The 20,383-nt window shown below is 35.8% G+C and overlaps 1 protein-coding gene across 2 annotated transcripts; it reads right to left on the reverse strand.

Annotated features, from left to right (window-relative positions):
* Positions 1–5,491: 5,491 nt before the first annotated feature.
* On the reverse strand, positions 5,492–13,283 carry LOC141832964 (endo-1,4-beta-xylanase 2-like). Of its 2 annotated transcripts, none has more exons than XM_074720332.1 (9): positions 13,134–13,283; positions 13,003–13,068; positions 12,885–12,920; positions 12,118–12,482; positions 11,882–12,023; positions 7,686–8,044; positions 7,451–7,592; positions 6,386–6,756; positions 5,492–6,254 (listed from the first exon to the last, which is right to left on the reverse strand). In XM_074720332.1, exons 1-9 carry the CDS (start codon positions 13,209–13,211, stop codon positions 6,050–6,052), a joined length of 1,764 nt encoding a protein of 587 aa, XP_074576433.1. In that variant the 5' UTR covers positions 13,212–13,283; the 3' UTR covers positions 5,492–6,049. The 2 variants fall into 2 exon arrangements, with proteins under 2 accessions (XP_074576433.1, XP_074576432.1); XM_074720331.1 differs by having other exon boundaries at positions 12,118–12,485.
* Between the last annotated feature and the right edge of the window lie 7,100 nt (positions 13,284–20,383).

Here is a 20,383-nt window from a genome sequence, read left to right on the forward strand (position 1 = left end):
ACAACCATCTCTACAAACATCAATTCTTTCCACTGGAAGACCTAAGTCTTTGACGAGTTTTTTCATATTATAATAATCATTGGGCATTATGTGATCACGTGGCAATGCCTCTCTAATAACTTGAACAAAATCATTAAAACAATCTTCAGACACATTATGTTCTGCTTTGACATTCAACAATCTTATTGTAATAGATAGTTTACTGTGATTGTCACAACCAGCCCACAATGGTTCATCTGCAGCACTCAATAATTCTTGAAATTTGAGATATGATTCATTATTCAAATTTTCACCAACTCCTGGTACTTGTGTCTCCTCCAACGGTGATGCATAAGGAGTAAACATTTATTCAACCATTGGAGAAAAACTAGAACTTGGACCACTCAGTTCAGCAAAAAAATTCTGACCCGCTGCATCAGTTACCATCCTTTGATATGGATTAAATTGATCATAATAACTCTGATCCCCATAGCTGAGTATTATATATTTTGTCCATAATCTTCATCAGATATGAACGGTTCACCATGAGAAGTCCAATTATAGTAATTGGGAGTGAAACCAAATCTACAAAGATGTTCTCGTACTTTATCACATTGTAAAAATTTATCATTGTGACACTTTCTGCATGGACATCTTATCTTATCTCCATCCATAAAATCAACATTACTTGAAGCAAACTCAAAAAATATTCTAATCCCACAATAAATTCATCGTTAAACCTCTACGTTCAGGTAAATTCTTTTTATACATCCAACTTTGTACTTTCTGCATTTTTCCTGAACCCACAAATTTTAACATATTAAAATATAAATAATTCTTACTTAATTGTAATAATTTTTATCTACTATAAATAAAAATTATTTCATATCTCTTCATCAATTAAATAACTATACTTAATTCCAACTAAATTAGAATAATAAATATTAACATTCAAATAAATACAATTATATCTAAATACTATTTAAATTTCTAAAATAACTATAATTATAAAAATACCTCAAGCCGGTGAACAAATACAAGTATCCAATTAATTCACGTCCGTGCAAATTGTAAACCTGCACAAACAACATTAAAAAATTAATCAACACTTAATTAATCAATACTTAATTAAACCAGGCAGTCGGCGCTGACCGTTGGCTAGCGCCCTACGGATTACGCTTGCAGGCCGGCTGGTTGCGAGGGTTGCGGCGCGGCACGGCCGAGCCCAACCCCGCGGCTACTGGCCCACACCCACTGGCCCACACCCGCTGGCCCACAACCACTAGGCCCACAGCCTTGGTTCGCGGCCGCGACCAGCCATGCTGCCAGCGGCCGTGGCAACGGCAGCGTGGCCAGCGCCCAGCCAGGGGCACGAGGCCAGCGGACGTGACCCGCCTCTGGCCAGCGGTCGATGGGTCATGAGCAGCGGTCTGGCGCCTGGGAAAAAGAGCCGATCGGCCAAAATAGAAGGGAGGAAGATGGAAGAGTTCGCATACCTAGCTCTAGACGCGACGGAAGCTGCCTTCTTTGGAGAGATCCGACAAAAACTTGAAGTTGGCAACGATTGGCGATGGCGGAGGAGCACTGCGGGAGGGGAGGAGATCGCGCGAGAGAGAAGGAAAACCTAAAAGGTGAGAAAGAATCGACAGATCTAGGGTTTATGTGATTTTTTTGGCGATGAAAGTTTTACGTCGCTAATTTGACGATGAATTTTAAGTTTCGTTGCCAAATTGGCGATGAAACACAGATTCATCGCTAAAATTTGACAGCAAACACGGTATTCGTCACCAAAGTTTGATGACGAACATTGGATTCATTGCCAAATTGGCGATGAAACACATATTCATTGCCAAATTGGCGATAAAAAGGGATTCTTCACCAAATTTTGGCGATGAAAATGTGATTCATTGCCAATTTAGCGACGAATCTGTGTTTCATTGCAAATTGGCAATGAAATATTTTTTCATCACAAATTTACGATAAATTTTGCGATAAAAAATTATTTGGCAACGACATTTTTGACGAATTTTATATGTTACAAAATTTCTAATAAATATTATTTCATCGCAAATTTCATTGTAAATTTGTGATGAAAATATTATTCGTCATAAATTTCGTTGCGGATTTGCGACGAAAAATTTTTATCCATAAAAATTATTTTTTTTTGAATTTGTGCATGATTTTGGACACCAATAAGTTAACTGGCCTTAACTTCCTAGACTGAAGATCTTCTTCCAAGACCTCTTGTAGATGATGCAACTGATGACCAAAGGTTGATTCATTAAAAACATTTAACTAATTCTGAATTGGCTAGTTGCATCATACTAGCCTTATTATCACCCTAACTGTAGAAACAACATGAGCAAATGGATGATTATACTATTGTGTTTTATCTTCGTGAGTTGTTTGATGAGCAGACGATATCTGAACTGTTAGAGGTCTCTAAGCTCCTCTTTCGCTCACGAATGCAAGAGAGTACATCTGTAATGGACTCCGTCGTATACACCTCAACATAATAGAATATCCAAGAGGAGAAACCAAACCTTATTGGATATAGTAAGGTCAATGATGAATCATGTAAGTCTTCCTAGATCCTTTTGAGGTTACACACTTGAGACAACTGTTTACTTGCTAAACAAAGTCTTGACTAAAGTAGTATCTACTATGCATATGAGATATAGAATAGTAAGAAACCTCACTTATCTTACTTGTATATATGGGATTGTCCACTACAAAAAAAACCTTGATTTGGCCATGAATTTTACAACGAATTTAAAAATAAAAATCGTCGGAAAATCGTTTGCGATAAAATTTGCGACGAATCTAAATTCGTTGCTATGAAGTCTCGCCAAACTTTGCGATGAACAAATTAATTTTGTCACCAAATTTTGCGATGAAAAATCATTTTCATTGCCAAATTTATCGCAATCAGCGATGAAAAAAATTTCGTCGTCGATTGGCGACGAATCATTTTCGTCTTCGATTGGCGACGAATCATTTTCGTCGCCGATTGGTGACGAATCATTTTCGTCGTTGATCGACGACGAAAATCATTTTTGTCGCCGATCGACGACGAATTTTGCAATGAATTTTGAAGAGGATTGTATTAGATAAGCTGGAAGCTAAGTTTGATAAGTGTTTATTTATTGGATATCCTAAGGAAATAAGGAGTTACCAGTTCTATGATCCATGAAATAAAAAGTAATTGTTTCAAGGCATGCTATATTACTAGAAAAAGAGTTCCTCTTGTAGGAAAACAATGAGAGTAAAGTTGAACTTATTGAAGTTCAAGAGACTCTAATAGACATTGATGAGACACCTAGTCAAGAACTACAATCGATTACTTATAGTAATGAGTCATCGGCTGAACCTATGGAGACACCGCCTCTTCGTAGATCCAGTAGGACACACAATATTCTTGAGAGATATAAATTTCTCATAAGTGAATCGAATGATGTGTTACTCACTGAGGATGAGGAACCTACTGATTATGAAGAAGTTCTAAAAAGTTTAGAAAAGGATAAATGGTTAACAATCATGAAGTCGAAAATTGATTCCATATATGAAAACCAAGTTTGGAACTTGGTGGACCCACCTAAAGGCATTAAGCCTATTGGGTGCAAGTGGATTTTCAACAAAAAAACTGACATGGACGGTAATGTGATTACCTTTAAATCTAGATTAATGGTGAAAGACTATCATCAAAAATAAAATATTGACTATGATAAAACCTTTTCACTAATAGTTATGCTTAAATTCATTCAAATACTCCTAACCATAATAACTCATTATGATTAAGATGAATGATAGATGTATGTGAAAATAATTTTTCTTAATAGGAATCTGTTTGAAGATGTCTATATGATATAGTTTGAAGGTTTCACATCTATTGACAAAAATAAAATATGTAAGCTTCAATAATCCATTTATGGATTGAAGCAAGCATCCAAGAATTGGAATATCTATTTTGATCAGGCAATCAAAAAGTTTAATTTCTCACAAAATCTTGACGAACCTTATGTGTATAAGAAGGTTAGTGAGAGTGTGATTGTGTTCCTAGTATTATATGTTGATGACATATTACTGATACGAAATAATATGCCTATTTTATAATCAGTCAAACTATAATTGTCCAAACAATTCTCCATGAAAGACATGGGAGAAACTATTATATTTGAGAGGTGTTATAAGATAATTATCTTATGGTTGTACTATTTATTGGATAATAGAAATTCACTATTTGAGTGTACATTTCTATGTGTTTGATTGAATCTTAAACTCATTTTCTGAATGTCCATAATATGATTCATAGCATTAGAGAATTTGTGATTGGATCACAATTAGAAAGGAACTCTACATGTGCAATTATGAATGTATTAAAATTATCTCTAGTCGATAAATTGATGAGCATGGACGTTATTGATTCTATTGAGAATAACACATTTTAAATTCTTTGGTTTACCAAGCAATTGTTCCTCGTTGGCTAGAGACATTGGATGTTGAAAGTTAAGTATGGATGCTAGTAAAAGGTAAGTAGTTCATTTGAGTGACCTTCTATGAGACTTCATATGGTTCTATGCATATAGAGATATATTAATAAAAATCTCAGTGTGGCTTAAGTGTAAGTTTCTTTTAACTTATGATTTTTAAGACATCTTAGTCATGGAGACTTATACTTTAACATCTTAAGCAAACATCTCCAAGGAATTGTGAATCCGGGATGATTAGGTGTAAATCAAAATGTCCGAAGGTGTTTAGATAGTCCACAGAGGATTAACCGTTTCTTAAAAAATAAGATGTATATCATGCGGCCGCTTTTCTTTGGTTTGACAATCCTATTTAAATATTGAGAACAAGAGGGGAAAACTTGAGAAGGAGTTGGTCTATATATTCCATCATGCTAAAAGGAATAAACACAAAATGTTCTAAAAATAAAAAAATAAAAAAATAAAGAGAATCCCTAAATTAGAGAAAAGGAGTTGGTGAATATAATCATGGGAGAATTTAAAAAACTTAGGAATCTTCTACCAATCCTCCAAAAGATCACTGCTAATCCTCCAATACTCCCCCTCAAGTTGGTAAATATATTGTTAGGATCGTTGCAACGGAAGACAACACCGGCATGGTTGAAGCACTTATTTTTAATTTTTGCAAGATTTCCCAATCAAACCATATATGAACAAAACAAATGAAATAAATTTTGATGTACCTTTGTGGGAGACTCGTAAAGTTAAATGTCCTCTACATCATCAATGAAACTCAAACACTCATTAAAGCACGTAGGTACTAGTGTTGTTGGTGAGCGAGGGAGGAGATAAGGCTTCGGTGTTGGATTAGGTGCTTGTGTGGTAGAGGGGTGAATATCACTTCCATCCTAGATTGTTAGTGTTCTACAAAATATATGTAGCAGAAATAAAAATTAACACGACAAAAAGTGATTGAGGTGATCAAAATGAGGCAGTACACAAAAGGGCATGGATCAGAGAGAAAGGGAGAGGGAAAGTAGGTGGGAACCAATGACCAACACCTTTGTGCCTCCACCAACTACTGCAGCTTACAAAGAAAGAAATGTCCAATATGATTTGCTCATGAAGACTAGGATAATGAAGGTAAGAAATTCAAATCATGGATGCATCAGTTAAACACTGCAAGAAGGAGATGCCGAAGGGACAATGCATGAGAGGGTTGACAGTTTGGTGCTTGAATCATGTTAAAATGGAGAAATTATTTGGATTTTTTTCTCCAAGAAGCCCCTTAACTTATATATATTAACTATTTACAACTATGTCCCTAACAGCTGTAGTTATCTCATTGTTGCTGCAACTTTCCTCATAGAATACTTATCAACAGCTATAATTAGCTCATTGTTGCTGCAAATTTCCTCGTACAATAACTAACTCCTTATAGACAATGGGCTAAAACAACTAAAAATGAAAACAAGGACTTTTAATTGACCTAAAATTCCATAAGGCGAGTACTAGCAACACAACATCATCAAATAATAAATGATAAGCAGAAACCTCTGCATTCACAAATTTAATATGAATTTATAATTAAATTCCTGAAAACATCATTGTTTATGAAGAGTTATACCAACCTCAGTAATTGGTGGAACTGAACTTCCAGCTTTTATTGGTCGCCTCACAACTATACTATCGACAAGTATATCAATACCTGGATTTGGCCCTTCTATAAATAGAATGGCTTTTGAAGCAACACCATTCAAAAGAAACTTCCCCTGCAATTGCACCCACTCCTTGTCTGATGCCTGAGTTCTTTTCAAGTAATATTTATGCTTAGGAAGATGTAATCACTTAGGCTCTTTCTTTAAAAGTAAATCATTCAAATTTATCGTAGTGTGAATGTGCCAAAGAATAACAAAATACAGAGGTGAGAGAAATCTTACTTGGCGATGCCAATGTACTGTTCCCGACCATTTGGAGACTGAACCCATAAAGTCAATCGAACATCAGCATTATTAGTATGCCCAAATATCTGAACTAGAGCTGTAACTTCATATGTGCGCTTTCTGACAAATCTTCCAGTTATCTCTTGCTCAATCCCATTCCAGTTATGGCTTCTCTCAGTAGCAGCAACAAAAAACTTCCCTTTGACAGGAAGTATTTTTCCATTGCAAAGAGAACTGCATAAGGTAATCTTGCATCCTCTTCCTGACCAATTATTTAATCCATCTTCAAACTGTGGATTATGTACTATATGTTCATCATTACTTGAAGTATCTCCATCATTACTTGAAACCCTATAGGTAATGACTTCCTGTCATTATATGGAGAACTAATCAAGGAAAGACATTTTTGAATCAAAAAATAATGATAGGCAACCATTTGTATAAATACTAGATTATAATTGATTTGTCCAGTTTATTTCCCCAATTAATTAGCATTTAATTATTCTTACAAAATTTATTTGATTTCATTTGAATTTAATTCGAGCAAGAGGATCAAAGTTTAAAATCTCATTTCGTAGAGTATTGATCTCCATTCCACAATTTAGGTGTGGTGCCATGCTGGCACCAGAAAGCTTAGAAGCATTCAATTTCAGATGAACTTTTTTTTGTTGGTTTGTTTTCTTTAAAATTTAAGTCTATAGAAAATAAAAAATCATTTTAATTAGAATTTTACTCAATTTATTAAGCATCTCAACTAAATTTCAACTAAGGTTAAATATCATTCCAAAGCAAAGTTTTGGTGGCTAGCTGGAAGAGTACAATTTTGGCACTATGTTGTGATGACACTATGCATGCTTCAAATATCAAAGTGTCCTAAGTGCTTCAAATATCAAAGTGTCCTAAGATGAATTTTGATAGATTTTACTCTTTCAATACTCTTTGACTTAGTTTATATTTGATCAAAGAAAAAGATCATTTGGTAAAAGAAAACTCAAAGTGAAACAAACTAAAATGATAATTATATTTCAGTTTTTCCATGTAGAAAAGAAGAAGAAAAATTACCTCACAAACAATAGTCACAGAATCTATGAGAATGTCAATGCCAGGATCAGGCCCTTCCAAGTAGAAAATTACTCTTCTTGGCTTGCTTGTTAGTGAGAAAGAACCTTCCAATTTCTTCCAGCAATCTTGAGAGACCAAGATCCTGAAACAGCCCAATGGATCTCATAATTGTTAGGAGAAATAGGATATATATTAACAAAAGCCTAGTTCCTTTGGCCTGTATAAAATGGACTACCTCTCAATAAACACATAGCTAAACGAAGAATCTTTCTCTAATCTCAATGTTGCTTGAACTCCTGTTGTTCCATGGAAATCTCCATGAACAGCAATAAACACTGTTACATTATACTTTAAACCAACTGTAACCTTATCAGTGATATCTTGCTCCAGACCTTGCCAATTCTCACTTCTCCGCATCACAACAGCATAATTATCCCCAGATAGAGGTTTCACTCCATTCAAAAAATTAGAATTTCCTGATGTGACATAAGCCTGGCAACAATTGGGATGCCATGACTCAAGCCCATTTGAGAAGTCATGGTTGGATACAATGTTCGTTGATTGGCCAGCCAGGGAACCAGTCATTCCAACTTTCTGCTAGAAAAGAACTTGCAGATGTCATTTCATAGATCCATATAAATATTTCAGAGAAATGCATCTTGATTAATAAAAATATCTTGATCAAGTATTTCTCTTTTATGGTACTAGTGCTATTTAATGGGTATACTGCCTACTGCTTGGAAATTCCTTCTAAGATTTTGGAAGAATCTCTCATCTACTCTACACTAGATAGAGAACAATTGGAATCTTTCTCTAAGTGAGCACTGTGTCACAACACTTGAGTGGTGAAGCTGGGGTTCTGCTCCATCCATGATCAATGCTTCTAACGAGCCTAGAGGAGAGATGTGATTGGGAATACATCATGGGCTCAATCTGAGGCAAATGTTAATGAATAAGAAGTAAGGTCAGAATCGTCAGGTTGCTCTAGAATAGACAACGGCGATCTACAATAAGCCTTAGACCTAGTAGTAGTTTGGAGCAGGTCTTCAATATTGTCGGCAGTGTGGGGCTGATGGGAGACATGGGAATGTTATTGGTATTATAGTACAGGGGAGAGGTAAGAATAAGAGGTGGTTTAAAGTAGAGCAAGGAACTAGATCAATCTTTGTTGGTTGTGCAGTAGTTGGTGAAATATACAAGGTACACTTAAAATTTGTTAGGGAGGAGGGCATGAACACAGCGGTAGTGACTGGCTGCACAACTACTAGCTTCACTATGGTGAACAGTTGCTCATTAAGTATTGTTGACATCTAGGAGCAAAGCACGAGGCTATGTAGGAGGCACAAGGATAGATATCGGTTGGTCTCTTCAATTATAAGAGTTATTATTTTAATGAGCAACGGATGAATCCCTAGGCTTGCCAATCTTAGCATGGAGGGGGTCTTTGCAAGGCTAGCTCTTAAGCTAGAGCAACGCCAAACAGAGTATAGATTAGCATGCTCTTTGGGACAAACTAAACCAACTTCTTCCCAGCTAAGTGGTGAAATATTACAAGTCCATTGCACTAACCACATCAATATGAATCAGGTAGTGACACATTGGTAATGTGGAGGTTGTCCATCTTGGGAAATGGCAGGAGGTTTTGAATCACAATTCAAGCCAACATCATAAGGCTCTCTCTTCAACTCTATCAATGTTAGGATGCCAAAGGTGGCATGCAATCATCAACTTGCCAAACATAATAAGAATGGTATTGCCAAAAATCCATATGAGAAGTTCTTCAGATGGAAAGAGGACGATGAACCCCAAATCAGCCTGAGCAAGCTAGTCCTAGTACCAAGTATCACCAATGCTTACTTGTTGCTCAAGCATAGCCAGATTGGCTCATCCTTGAGTATTTCTCTAACATAACCTAAGTGTTGATGCTGAAGGTGAAAGTATGTTAAGGAGGCAATTATTAAAGCGGACACTTCTCAAGGTACCAAGGATCTTCATGGGTCTGGTGGATAGGGTGGTCCCCTCATTCTCCATACGAGTGATCGGCCTCCTCTATTGTTTAATATCTGTTAGGGAATTGAACTCCCTAGTGACCTTGTCTCCAATAATGCCAACAATGTCATTCAATATGACAAGCATTGACCAAGTGATCCTCTCTAAAACATTTAATGCATCTATTTCACAAGAATTTCCACACCTTAAATGTTAGTGGTACTTGAGAAGTTCCTCCTTGCCAAAAGATTATAATTGATTTGAGTCTGTGGTGGTGTAACAGTAGTGGTGCTACAGAACCTTACTAGTGTTGTGGAAGGTAAAGGTATGTTAAGAAGGCAATTCTTACACTGCACATTTCTCAAAACACCAAGGATCTGCATGGGTTTAGTGGATAGGGTGATTGCCTCATTCTCTATGAAAAAGCGTTTGACTTTCTCTATTGTTCAATATTCTTCCGGTTATTAAGATATTGAAATTCCTAGTGACCTCATCTCCAACAGTGGTGCTACAACACCTCTATTGGCAAGATTTCATTTGATTTGACTTGGTGGCAGGTTTATAGTTTGTATGACTAAATGTAGCAACACCTCTTTAGAGGCAATTATACTAGAAGCAATTTAGGCTAGTGGGAAAGTTAGGTTCCCTCAACGCTACCTTTATTGTGCACAAATAGTGGGGAGGTTGAACTTAAAAATTCAAATGTTAGCAATATTTGAAACTTCCATTAATGACCTTAGATCATAGATCATTCTGCATTGAAGAACGATGTATTAGATGACCTAATAAAATAGATTAGGAAAATAGTTTTTGATAAGTTTTAAGATTTTAAGAGTTTATTTTCCAAGTCTTTGGAAAAGAAGCATTGTAATTTTAGGAGTCAAAAGTCTTGGTATCTTTTAGTTCAATAAAAATATCCTTTAATTTAGAGAAGTTTATTGGGATCATTGTGTTTCCCAATTAATGATATTTTTATTCTAAATTAATTGGCATTGAGTCAATAAACCTATCATGTCCCTATGTATTACTCAGTTTTTAGTTAATAAATTTTTTCTTCCATTATGTAAGGTTTTTTCCTATGTGTGAGGTTCTTTATGTCTTTGTGAGATAGTTTATCTCTTTCATCAATTTTGTCTCAATTTTTTGCATGATTTAAGGGTTCAATTTAGTGTTGGAGTGTTGGTATTAAAGTGTCCTCATGTTGCATCAATTTAATATCTGGGTGTTATTGTGCTTCATCAATTTGGTATCGGAGTCAAGTTCATCTTGTACCAAATTTGAATCAGAGCATTCTTATACTGTATCAATTTGGTATCAAAGCATTGTTGTGTTATTTCAATTTAGTACAATATCTTGCCTCTCCATTTGTTGGAATAATATTACACTTTTGTCAATGTCACCTATAGCTAATGTCATGAATTCCAACAAGAAGGGCAATAGTCATTCAACAATGATAGCATTAGAAGTGGATTGATCAATCATCACACGTCCTAGTGGAATAGGTTGGTGTCCGTCTAGATTGAAGCAAGAGAAACTTTCATATATAATCAGAAAATTGACTCCTCTTGACTATTACAGATAAAACCAAAATCCAGGACATATCTTAGGTAGAAGTTATAGATACAAAAATGCTAATGTAGATTAGTTTAATGGGTATTGTAGGGATAGAAACCTAGAAGCAATGGTATTCCATAGATTAGAAAGTTGCTTGGAATTTTTCCTAAAATCTTTCTTTCACTATAAGCAAAACCGATCTATTTACTAGTTAAGGATAGACATACAATTATTTTATTAAGCTTAATCTACACAAATGGAGTAGACACTAAAGCTTATTGCTATCGATTATTGAGATAAGGATAATTTCAAACCACTTTCAATAGGATTATTTTTAATGAGGGGCAATTGATGATTGCATGTTCAACAAAATGCAGAGATGATACAGTGCTGAAAATATACTTCCTAAAAAGAGTCGGATCATAAATCATAGTGGCACCTAGTTAACTCACAATTATCCTATTTAGCTACATTCTTAATCATGTTTGACACCCCAACGGGTACAACGTAAAAAAATTCCAATATTGATGGATTGGATAAATTTAGTTTCTTTTATTCAAGATAGTGGAGTAAAGAGGAAAAATTAAAACAACATTAAAATCACAATCATATGCCAACCAACAAGTAATCATAGCTGAGCAACATTATCATGTTCCCAAGCTACACCGAACCTGCAAAAAAAATGTACCTATTGGATGAAATATTCAATACTTAGTACAGCAAATGAATAAGCCACCAAAACAAGATTGCAGATGAAACATTAAATTTTTGAAGCAAATGAATGTTGCATCAAAGAAAAAGGCCATTTGGAGAAATGAGAACTACAAGTGAATACACAAACTGAAAAAGCAATTAGATTTGCAGTTTTTCATATAGAAAGAGGTGTACCTCGCAAGCAATAGCTACAGAATCTATGAGCAAGTCGACACCAGGATTAGGCCCTTCCAAGTAGAAAACTACTCGTCTTGGGTTGCTTGTTAATAAGAAGGAACCTTCTAACTTCTTCCAGCAATCTTGAGAGGCCAAGATCCTGAAACATCCTAATATGAATCTACATAATTCTCAGGAGAAAAAATATATATAAGCAGAAAACTAGTTCCTTAGTACTGTATAAAGCGGACTACCTCTCAATAAACACATAGCTAACTGAAGCATCTAAGTTCTCTAATCTCAATGTTGCTTGAACTCCAGTTGCTCCATGGAAATCTCCATGAACAGAAACAAACACTGTTACAATATACTTTACTCCAACAGTGACTTTATCAGTGATATCTTGCTCAAGACCTTGCCAATTTTCAGTCCTTTGCGTGACAACAGCATAATTACTCCCGGATAGAGGTTTCACTCCATTCACAAAATTAGAATTTTCTGATGCAACATAAGACTGGCAACAATTGGAATGCCAGGACTCAAGCCCATTTGAGAAGTCATGGTTTGAAACGATGTTTGATGATTGGCCAGACAGTGAACATAGACTCATTCTGACTTTCTGCTAGAAAAACTTGCAGATGTCATTCTATATGAGGAATGATCCATATAAGAATTTCAGATAAATGCATCTTGCAGAAAAAAAGGAAAAAAGCAGGACAGAAGTAGTATCGTGATGATACTAGAGATGAATTGCAGTAAAAGTAAATTGAAATGTTTCTATTTCATGAATTTGTAAAGTATAATCTAAAGTAACAAATCTAAATATTCAAGTTCCTTATATAAATGAGTGCTGATCATACTTTAACCAGGGAAATAGGAGGCTTATGTCAGAACAATTTCATGTTTTCTTACCATTGATTGTTCAATCTGTAAAATCCCAATCACCATTAAGTCCTATCTCAACAACATAAGAATAAAAGAACTGAAAAAAAAAACAAGGAAAACGAAAGCTGGATCTTACCTGTTCAGAACCAGAAGGAAGGGAATCTTCTAATTCCTATATGAGGTGTGAGGATTTAGAAACAAAAAATGTCTGAAGCGATATGAAATATAAAAGGCGAATATCGAACAATGAACACCTGCGAGCCGCTTGCGTGAAAGCTGCTACCGCTAGGTTGCGGATTTGCCAACGCCTCAGTCCTCTCCTAGATGGAAAATCATGATAAAAAAAAAGTGAATTAATGAATTAAAGCAGAGATGTTTTACTCACGATCGGATTTGGTGAAGATTTGAGGTTGGAAGGCGAGGATCTTCTCTTGGGTCGGCAACAGAAGGCAGTGAGACACATGGAAATGGAAGTAAAATGTGATTTTTCCCTGAGCTTCTGCTGAGACTTCCAACTGGTCGCCGATCATCATTCGCTTCCGTTCGTGGCATCCTTCGCTTCGAAGAAAACGAATTGGCAAAATGCCAAAACCGTCCTCCAGTTTTAATTTCCGAAATGGACCCTTCCCCATTATATTTCCAAAAGCAGCCCTCCATCATCCCACCGCTTAGCGATGAACAAAAATTCAATTAAATCTAATAAATCAATCAAATTAATCAAATTTAAAATTTTTATTTTAATTATTTTTTAAAAAATTAATTAATTCAATTTAATTTTGATTTTAAAATTTGTTATTCAATTAAACTGAATAAATCAAATTAATCAAAATAAAAAAATAATTTATATATTTTTTAAAAAGTAAATTATAAATCCTTAATTAATTAATAAATTTTTTATAATATTTAAAAATTTTAATTATTTCGATTAATTCGATCAAAAATCAAATTAATCGATATTTTATCAATTCGATTTGTTCAATTTTTATTTAAAAATTTGATCGATTCGATTAATTTTAAAAAATTTAATTTAATTTTAATTTTAATTTTAATTAATTAAATTCAATTAAATTTAATTTTAATTAAATACTCCATCCTACTTATACAACTAAACTAGAAAGTACCATTCGTCAAAAACCCACACGTCACCTCCCTTTCACCATATAAGTAAACCAGACGTCAAAGTTTCCTTTCTTTACATTGTTTTTGAAAAAAATTGCAAAGCATGGAGTAAAACCCCTCTTCATTCAAACCAATGTGGTCGCCCTGCCTTCTCTTTACTTATTTCTCACTTTTCCAATGTGTCTTCTCCGACTAGGTCATCTCTGCAACTTTCTTGTGCTTGTTCTTCAATTTAGCTTATCTTGATACATTAGTTTCCCTTTCTATTTAGAAAAATAAATGTAATTTTTGGTCGAGGAATACAATAAAAATTAAAAGTACTTAATGCTTTTTTCCATAACCTTATACCAATGTAAAAATTATAAAGTTGTCTCGTAAGCAGTATAGTATTATACAATGATTTTATGGTAGTTTTAGCAGTTTCAGTACTTTTGAAAGTGTTGGTGTAATCATATGTCATGCAATGGATTTAATAAAAGTTTTTTTAATAGCTCAGGTATTCAAGTCCTGATTAATTTCGAAAGTGATCAATTCGATCCTATGAAAAATTTTCAATAGTCATTAAGATAAATCAGAAAACGTGAATGGCGTGTCGCTTTGCAACCAGCAATTTAGGATTGTCTTTCCATTAAAAAAAAAATAATCTGCAGTGCACCGTAATTTGAAATTGATTCATAGATGTTTGTTATTATGAAAATTTTTTGTCATTGCATTGTAGCTCCGGGAGTAATAAAAGAATTTTGATATGTTAGGTAAAAAATTTAAATTAGACCTCACTTGTGTTATTAATGTGTCCATAAAATTTGTAAATACTTTGCAAAATGTCATTAAGCTCATGGAGCTTGTGACTCAATAAAGTTGAGTCATATTAGTTGACTTAGCGCAACCATATTAGTTTGGTTTGAATGTTAGAGATCCATTGGAGATTGGTGAAGGATGCCATTGGAGATTGGTGAAGGATGTATGACATCCTAGGGACTACAACACTTGGTGCATCCAAAGGGCTAAATGCCTAATTGTAATTGTTTACCTGTTGTTGCGAGAAAATTCTAGCTTGGAATTGCCTGTGTCGGAAGAGCAATCACCGAAGGAAAGCCCCTCAGGCTTCTACAAACCAAATCCTGCTTTGGTGTTCATGGATCTTCTCCGGCAGCATGGAAATCCTGGTATTCCTCTGTTCTCTCCGATGCTTAGCCTCTTTGCTTAACTTGGACGCCACATTATGAGAGCTTTCCTCTCCCTTTTAATAGGGAGTGGAAGCATCGCTCATAGATTGTGCACTCCGTAGGCAGTTATCAAAACCACCAACACTAATAGGATGTGCGTTTTTGGACAATGTAAAGTTGCAACAAAGTGAAAAGTTGAAGATAATGAGCTATGAGAGATTATATGTGGCTTGTTGAGAGTCTTTAACTAAGAGCTCAATGGGTTTTCCTAATTGTAGTTTATAACCAATCTTGACTCTAATTGTAGTTTATAACCAATTTTGACCTTTGAGTGTTTTGTGGGCTCAAGACAAGCAAGGTCAAGATCTTTGAACATATTGAGTTGACTAATGACAGTTGTAGTTGACTAAAGTATTAAGTTGATTGATGACTCAATTACAAATCTTTTACTCGAAATATGATTATTCTATATTTGAACTGAGTTAGTTAAAGTAAAGGATTTAATCAACTGAAGAAAAGTTTCAATCGACTAATGGTTGAATCGATTAGACAATCAATTAAGGCAAAATTTATAACAAATAAAATATCTATGTTCATGGGTTAATTGAGATGACTGGGACAAGATTAGTTAACTAATAGGGAGGATCAATTGATTGTTGAAACGTCAAAAATCTATGAAGAGAATCATTGATCTAATAAGATTAGCTATGATTATCAAATGATTCATATACTACAACAAATTAATCAAATAAATAGAAGTTTAATCTACACATTTAATGTAAAGTAGTCAACTAAGATAAGTTAATAATTGACTGATCAGATAGCTATTGGAAACATGAAGCCTATAAGAAACAAGATAGAAAACAAGTAATGACAAGTGAAAGCTAGACAAGAGAAGCTCCAATCTTATAATCATTACTTATTGTAGTTCATTGTATTATCTTATCCTCTTATTAATTTTAATTAAGATTATAAGAAATTTCTCCACCTCTAGAAGTCATTCCGAGGAGGAGAAAGTATATAAAATTTTAGGAGCACGAGTTATAGGTCGTAGAATAAGAACTAAGAATTTTGAACCACATAAATAATAAGTATCTCTTTTCTTATGTTTTTGATATTCCATTTGCATGCTAACATGATTATAGAGCAAAGTGAATGAGCAATCATCGATGACCCAACACACCTCTTAATGATTGAACAGTTTTGAAGTGTGCCAATTTGGTCAAATTCATATTCTATTGATTGTTACATCAATTAAAGTGTCTATTTTGTAACTTTTATCCCATTTGTTCATTCATGCTTATTTACAATTCTTGCCTACTTAATTTGTTGTATTTATGTAGACTTGCATAATCATATAGATAGACAAAATCCTTATTTCACCTTACTATAAATCTATGATTACCTTATTTTCTATAGAGACAGAGACATAAGTGAGGTGATAGGATGATAAATTTTGATTAAGGATGCTTGCTATAATGCATCTAATTGATCTAATTATCATCAAAGTATAAAATTCATATAAATAACCAACCAAAGGAAGACTAATGTATAATATATGTACACGTAGTTGACATGATCATGATTGAAAATTCATTTATAATATTTAATTATTTTTTAAAACTTGGGAATAAATGTTATGTTAGAAACTCTTTGGATACAACAAAATGGAATGAAACACTAAGATTTTCAACACTTTACAACTTTATTTCAATTTTAATGACTTTTCAACATATAGAGAATTTTGTAAGTTTGACTATTAGAGAATATATGATTTAATCAATTGAGACCTGGTGTTAATCGACTATCATAGTATGCAACTTACTAAATGGATATTTTTGTCAACGAAAATTAAAAACATAAATAGTTTATTCCAATGTTTTTAATAGATTTACCTTCCTACAATTGGGCAAGTTTTAGAATATTTTAACATAATTATTTTTTATTTCTTGAATATTATCAGTGTAAAAATGATGTGTGTAAATCATGCATATATTTTCAATCTTATTTAGTATGCATTTATTGTATTACATGAGTATGATATGTGCTAACTTTTTGTATTTACATCTATTTAATCATTTTCACCTTCAGGAAGCCCATTTGGGGGAGAGTTTCCCTCTCATATTCACGCAGTACCTTGGAGGGAGAGGGGCTGCCTCCCCTCAACCCCCCTTTGTTGCTGGGCCCTTTTGCAAGCTGATCGAGGGGCAAAACTGGGCTTGGAGGTGTCGAAGATAACCAGGGCTCGACCCTGTCGGGAGGCGAAGATCTCCTCAACAGTTGGGATGGTTGTCATTGCCTTGCCTTTGTCCTTTGGCGGAGCAGTCTCCGCATTCTCTCTAAAAGGGTGAATCAATCGCCTCTGCCTCAACCCTTCTGTCTCAATCTTGGACCGAGGAGATTGTATCTCTTATCTAATGATCCTCTTAGTAGACCTGCCCCTGGAGCTCCAGTCCTCTAGGAGTTGAATTTCTGGCTCCCACAAGTGTTTCTTTGAGACCTTGAGCTTTGAAGAAGGCCTCTGGATCTTCTTGCAGGTAGACTCCTGGGTACGTGCCAAGGGAAGATGAGGAGTGGATAATTTTTTTATCGCTGCCACCGCACCTGCGTCAGAGAGAGTGGCGGACTTTATATATTATAATGTCCCTTCCGCCACTTCTTCTGGCTCGAAAAGATCCTCCATTGAGGTTAGTTCCCATTTTAATTTTTTTTGCTTATAGAAGAAGTATTATACATGGCTCTTTATGCAAAAAATAGAAAAGTTAATCAGTTGACAGTTAGAAAGAAAAAAATAAACCTTACTTAGAGGGACGCCCAACTCTACAACGACGGGGCTCAACCCTGATCGGTATAGCAGGGCTTCATTCTCCGCCAATAAACTGGCATTGAATTTTAGCCCATACAGGATGACAATTGTCTCCAAATAAGCGGGCTTTGATCTATATGCTCCCAACCAAGGGGAGTCGAGAGGTCATCCAACCAGGGTTGCGGGGGTTTTATGAAGAAAAAGTGGCTTTTCTAGCCTTTGTGTGAGGAGGGGAAGTCGCCCAACAAGGTACTTCATGACTTGTCCGCGAAGTAGAAAACTCCCAGCTCGGTCTGTCGAAGGTAAAAAATGTAATGAAAGGTGGTAGGATCAAGAGGTATTTGGTAAAGTCGAAAGAGGATGACCGCACTACAGATCAGGTGGTAGGATAAGGAGATCTGAAAGTAATGAGACAACTCTTGGAAGAAAGAGTGGAGGGGAAACCTCAACCCACCGAACAACTGACCTTCAATACAAGTAATATATCCGACGAGTGGGTTGTGTGGTCAGTGCTCGAGCATAGGAACCCTAATGTCGTGGTCTAAGTGAATACCGAAGGTTGCCCGAAGGCACTCAACGGCGGTGTGGGTAAGGGATGACCTCTGGGACTTGTACCACCTATCTACCTATCGATATGATGTGCGTAGGATATATATGTATTTTTTACATTTTCATTTCACATCTTTCTGCATTTCATATCATTATCTTACGTTTATCACATCCTTTATCTACCTATTAGGCATGTTTTCTCCATTTTTTGGTTCAGAGGTCTGCTCTTGTGTTTATGCTTTTGTAGGACGAAAATGGAGCAAAAGAAGGTGAAACAGAGAACTAAACCAAGATAAGATAGGGTCGTGCCTCCAAGGCACGGTCGTGTCTCATCCTCATGAGGGGTCGTGCCTACAAGGCACATGTCGTGTCTCACCACCAGAGACACTTCAACAAGAGGTCGTGCCCACCAGGCACGACCATGCCTTCAACCAGAGCCGTGCTGCTGCTTAGGGCTGTGCGTATCAGGCATGGTCGTGCCTCCATTCCAGCTTGAGTCAGGGCTTGGTCGTGCCTGATAGGCACGATCGTGCCTGATAGGCACGATTGTGCCTATTTCCAGAAGGCACGAGCCAGGGCCTGGCTGTGCCTATTTTCCCGAGCTTCAATAGGGCTTGGCCATGCCTATTTTCCAGGGAACCAACAGCACATGGTCGTGCCTACTAGGCACGACCGTATGACATAGCGGGGAGGTCGTGTGCCCTGGGTCGTGCCACCAGACACGGTCATATAGCGAAAAGTTGATTTCGTGGACATATAAATACCCCTCTTATTTACCCTAAAAAGGGGAAGTCCTTGGAGGTGATTGAGAGCCGCTGTAGTCGCCATCCGGAGTAAGAATCAACGATCCATCCATCCGTTCGGGCTTACTCCGTCGCATCCATCCACCGTCGACGAGGAGACTGCAAGGCAAAGAAGACGACAATCATTGATAAGTTTTATTTCCTCTTTCTATCTCAGATTTAGGATCTAAAATGTATTTCTTTAAATTTTCTTTGTGTTGTAACCCCTCCGTCATGGAGTAGAACCTTAGATTCTAGGATGTAGGAGGAATCGAGGTGTATTGTGGATGATTGTAACTATGGATTTGTGTTTACCATGTTCTATGATATATTTGTATATTTGCTTTATGAATTTGTGTCTTGTGTTTGTTTGATGATATGAATATGAATGGTATGACTCTATAAGGATGAGGGTGAGTTGTGGTTTAAGGAAATCTTAGGATCGTATGACCGGGGTGCCTTGTGACAGAAGGTGAATCTTTAATCGGACTTTCTGAGGAAATTCTTAGGCTACAATGAATCTTTATGAGAGATAGCTAATGGTTATTGATTGCTAGGACTATGTCCTTAATTAGGTACTCGGTGATAGGGAGTAGGACACTAGTAGTATGTTGGAGTGTCCGCTGACAGCGGGAGAGCTATAACCAGGCTATCTGGATGTCATCTCAAACTAGTAATCGTAACGTTAGAGGATTATTAATTTTATTCTGAGGAAACCTAACAAGGTCTAATTGGATATTTTGGTTAGAATCTCTGCAATTGTGTAAATATTGAGGAATGGTAAGGAGTCCATAGTCAATCAAATATAATCTCGAGGAATCCGAAGTCCTAGGATAATTTTTCTAATCCTATCACTAGTTGATTTTTCTTCGATTGAGGTCTAGGAGCTCGATTTCACTCTCACTTTCTCCATCTCAACCTGAATTACGTGAACCCTCAACTCTTATTGTGTTAGTTTAGTGATTTATTCCACGGTCCCTGTAGTTCGATATCTTTTTATTACTTGACGATGACCGTATATTTGTGGACCTATCAAATTCTCTTGATATCGAGTATTCCTTTGTGACCTTATGTATATGGTGCAAAACATTTTTGAGAGGAATGAACCATGCGAGTGGCAAGTAAGTGTTGGATTGCAAGGGTGCAAACATAGTCCCACATCTAAAATATATGGAAAAGATCATGAGTTTAAAAGGATGAAAAGTATCTCCAT

Source organism: Curcuma longa, chromosome 8, assembly GCF_044706935.1.
Source record: "Curcuma longa cultivar G26 ecotype Majalengka, Jawa Barat chromosome 8, ITB_CL_G26_1.1, whole genome shotgun sequence".
NCBI lineage: Eukaryota > Viridiplantae > Streptophyta > Magnoliopsida > Zingiberales > Zingiberaceae > Curcuma > Curcuma longa.

What these genes read in the sequence shown, in the direction of transcription:
- LOC141832964 (XM_074720331.1), bottom strand. Translation starts at nt 13,211, where the DNA reads ATGTGTCTCACTGCCTTCTGTTGCCGACCCAAGAGAAGATCCTCGCCT. An exon ending in CTGTAGCTATTGCTTGCGAG is followed by an intron (nt 8,045 to 11,881) that starts GTACACCTCTTT and finishes CTTTTCTAGCAG; the next exon opens with AAAGTTGGAATGACTGGTTC. An exon ending in CAGTACATTGGCATCGCCAA is followed by an intron (nt 6,255 to 6,385) that starts GTAAGATTTCTC and finishes TTACTTGAAAAG; the next exon opens with AACTCAGGCATCAGACAAGG.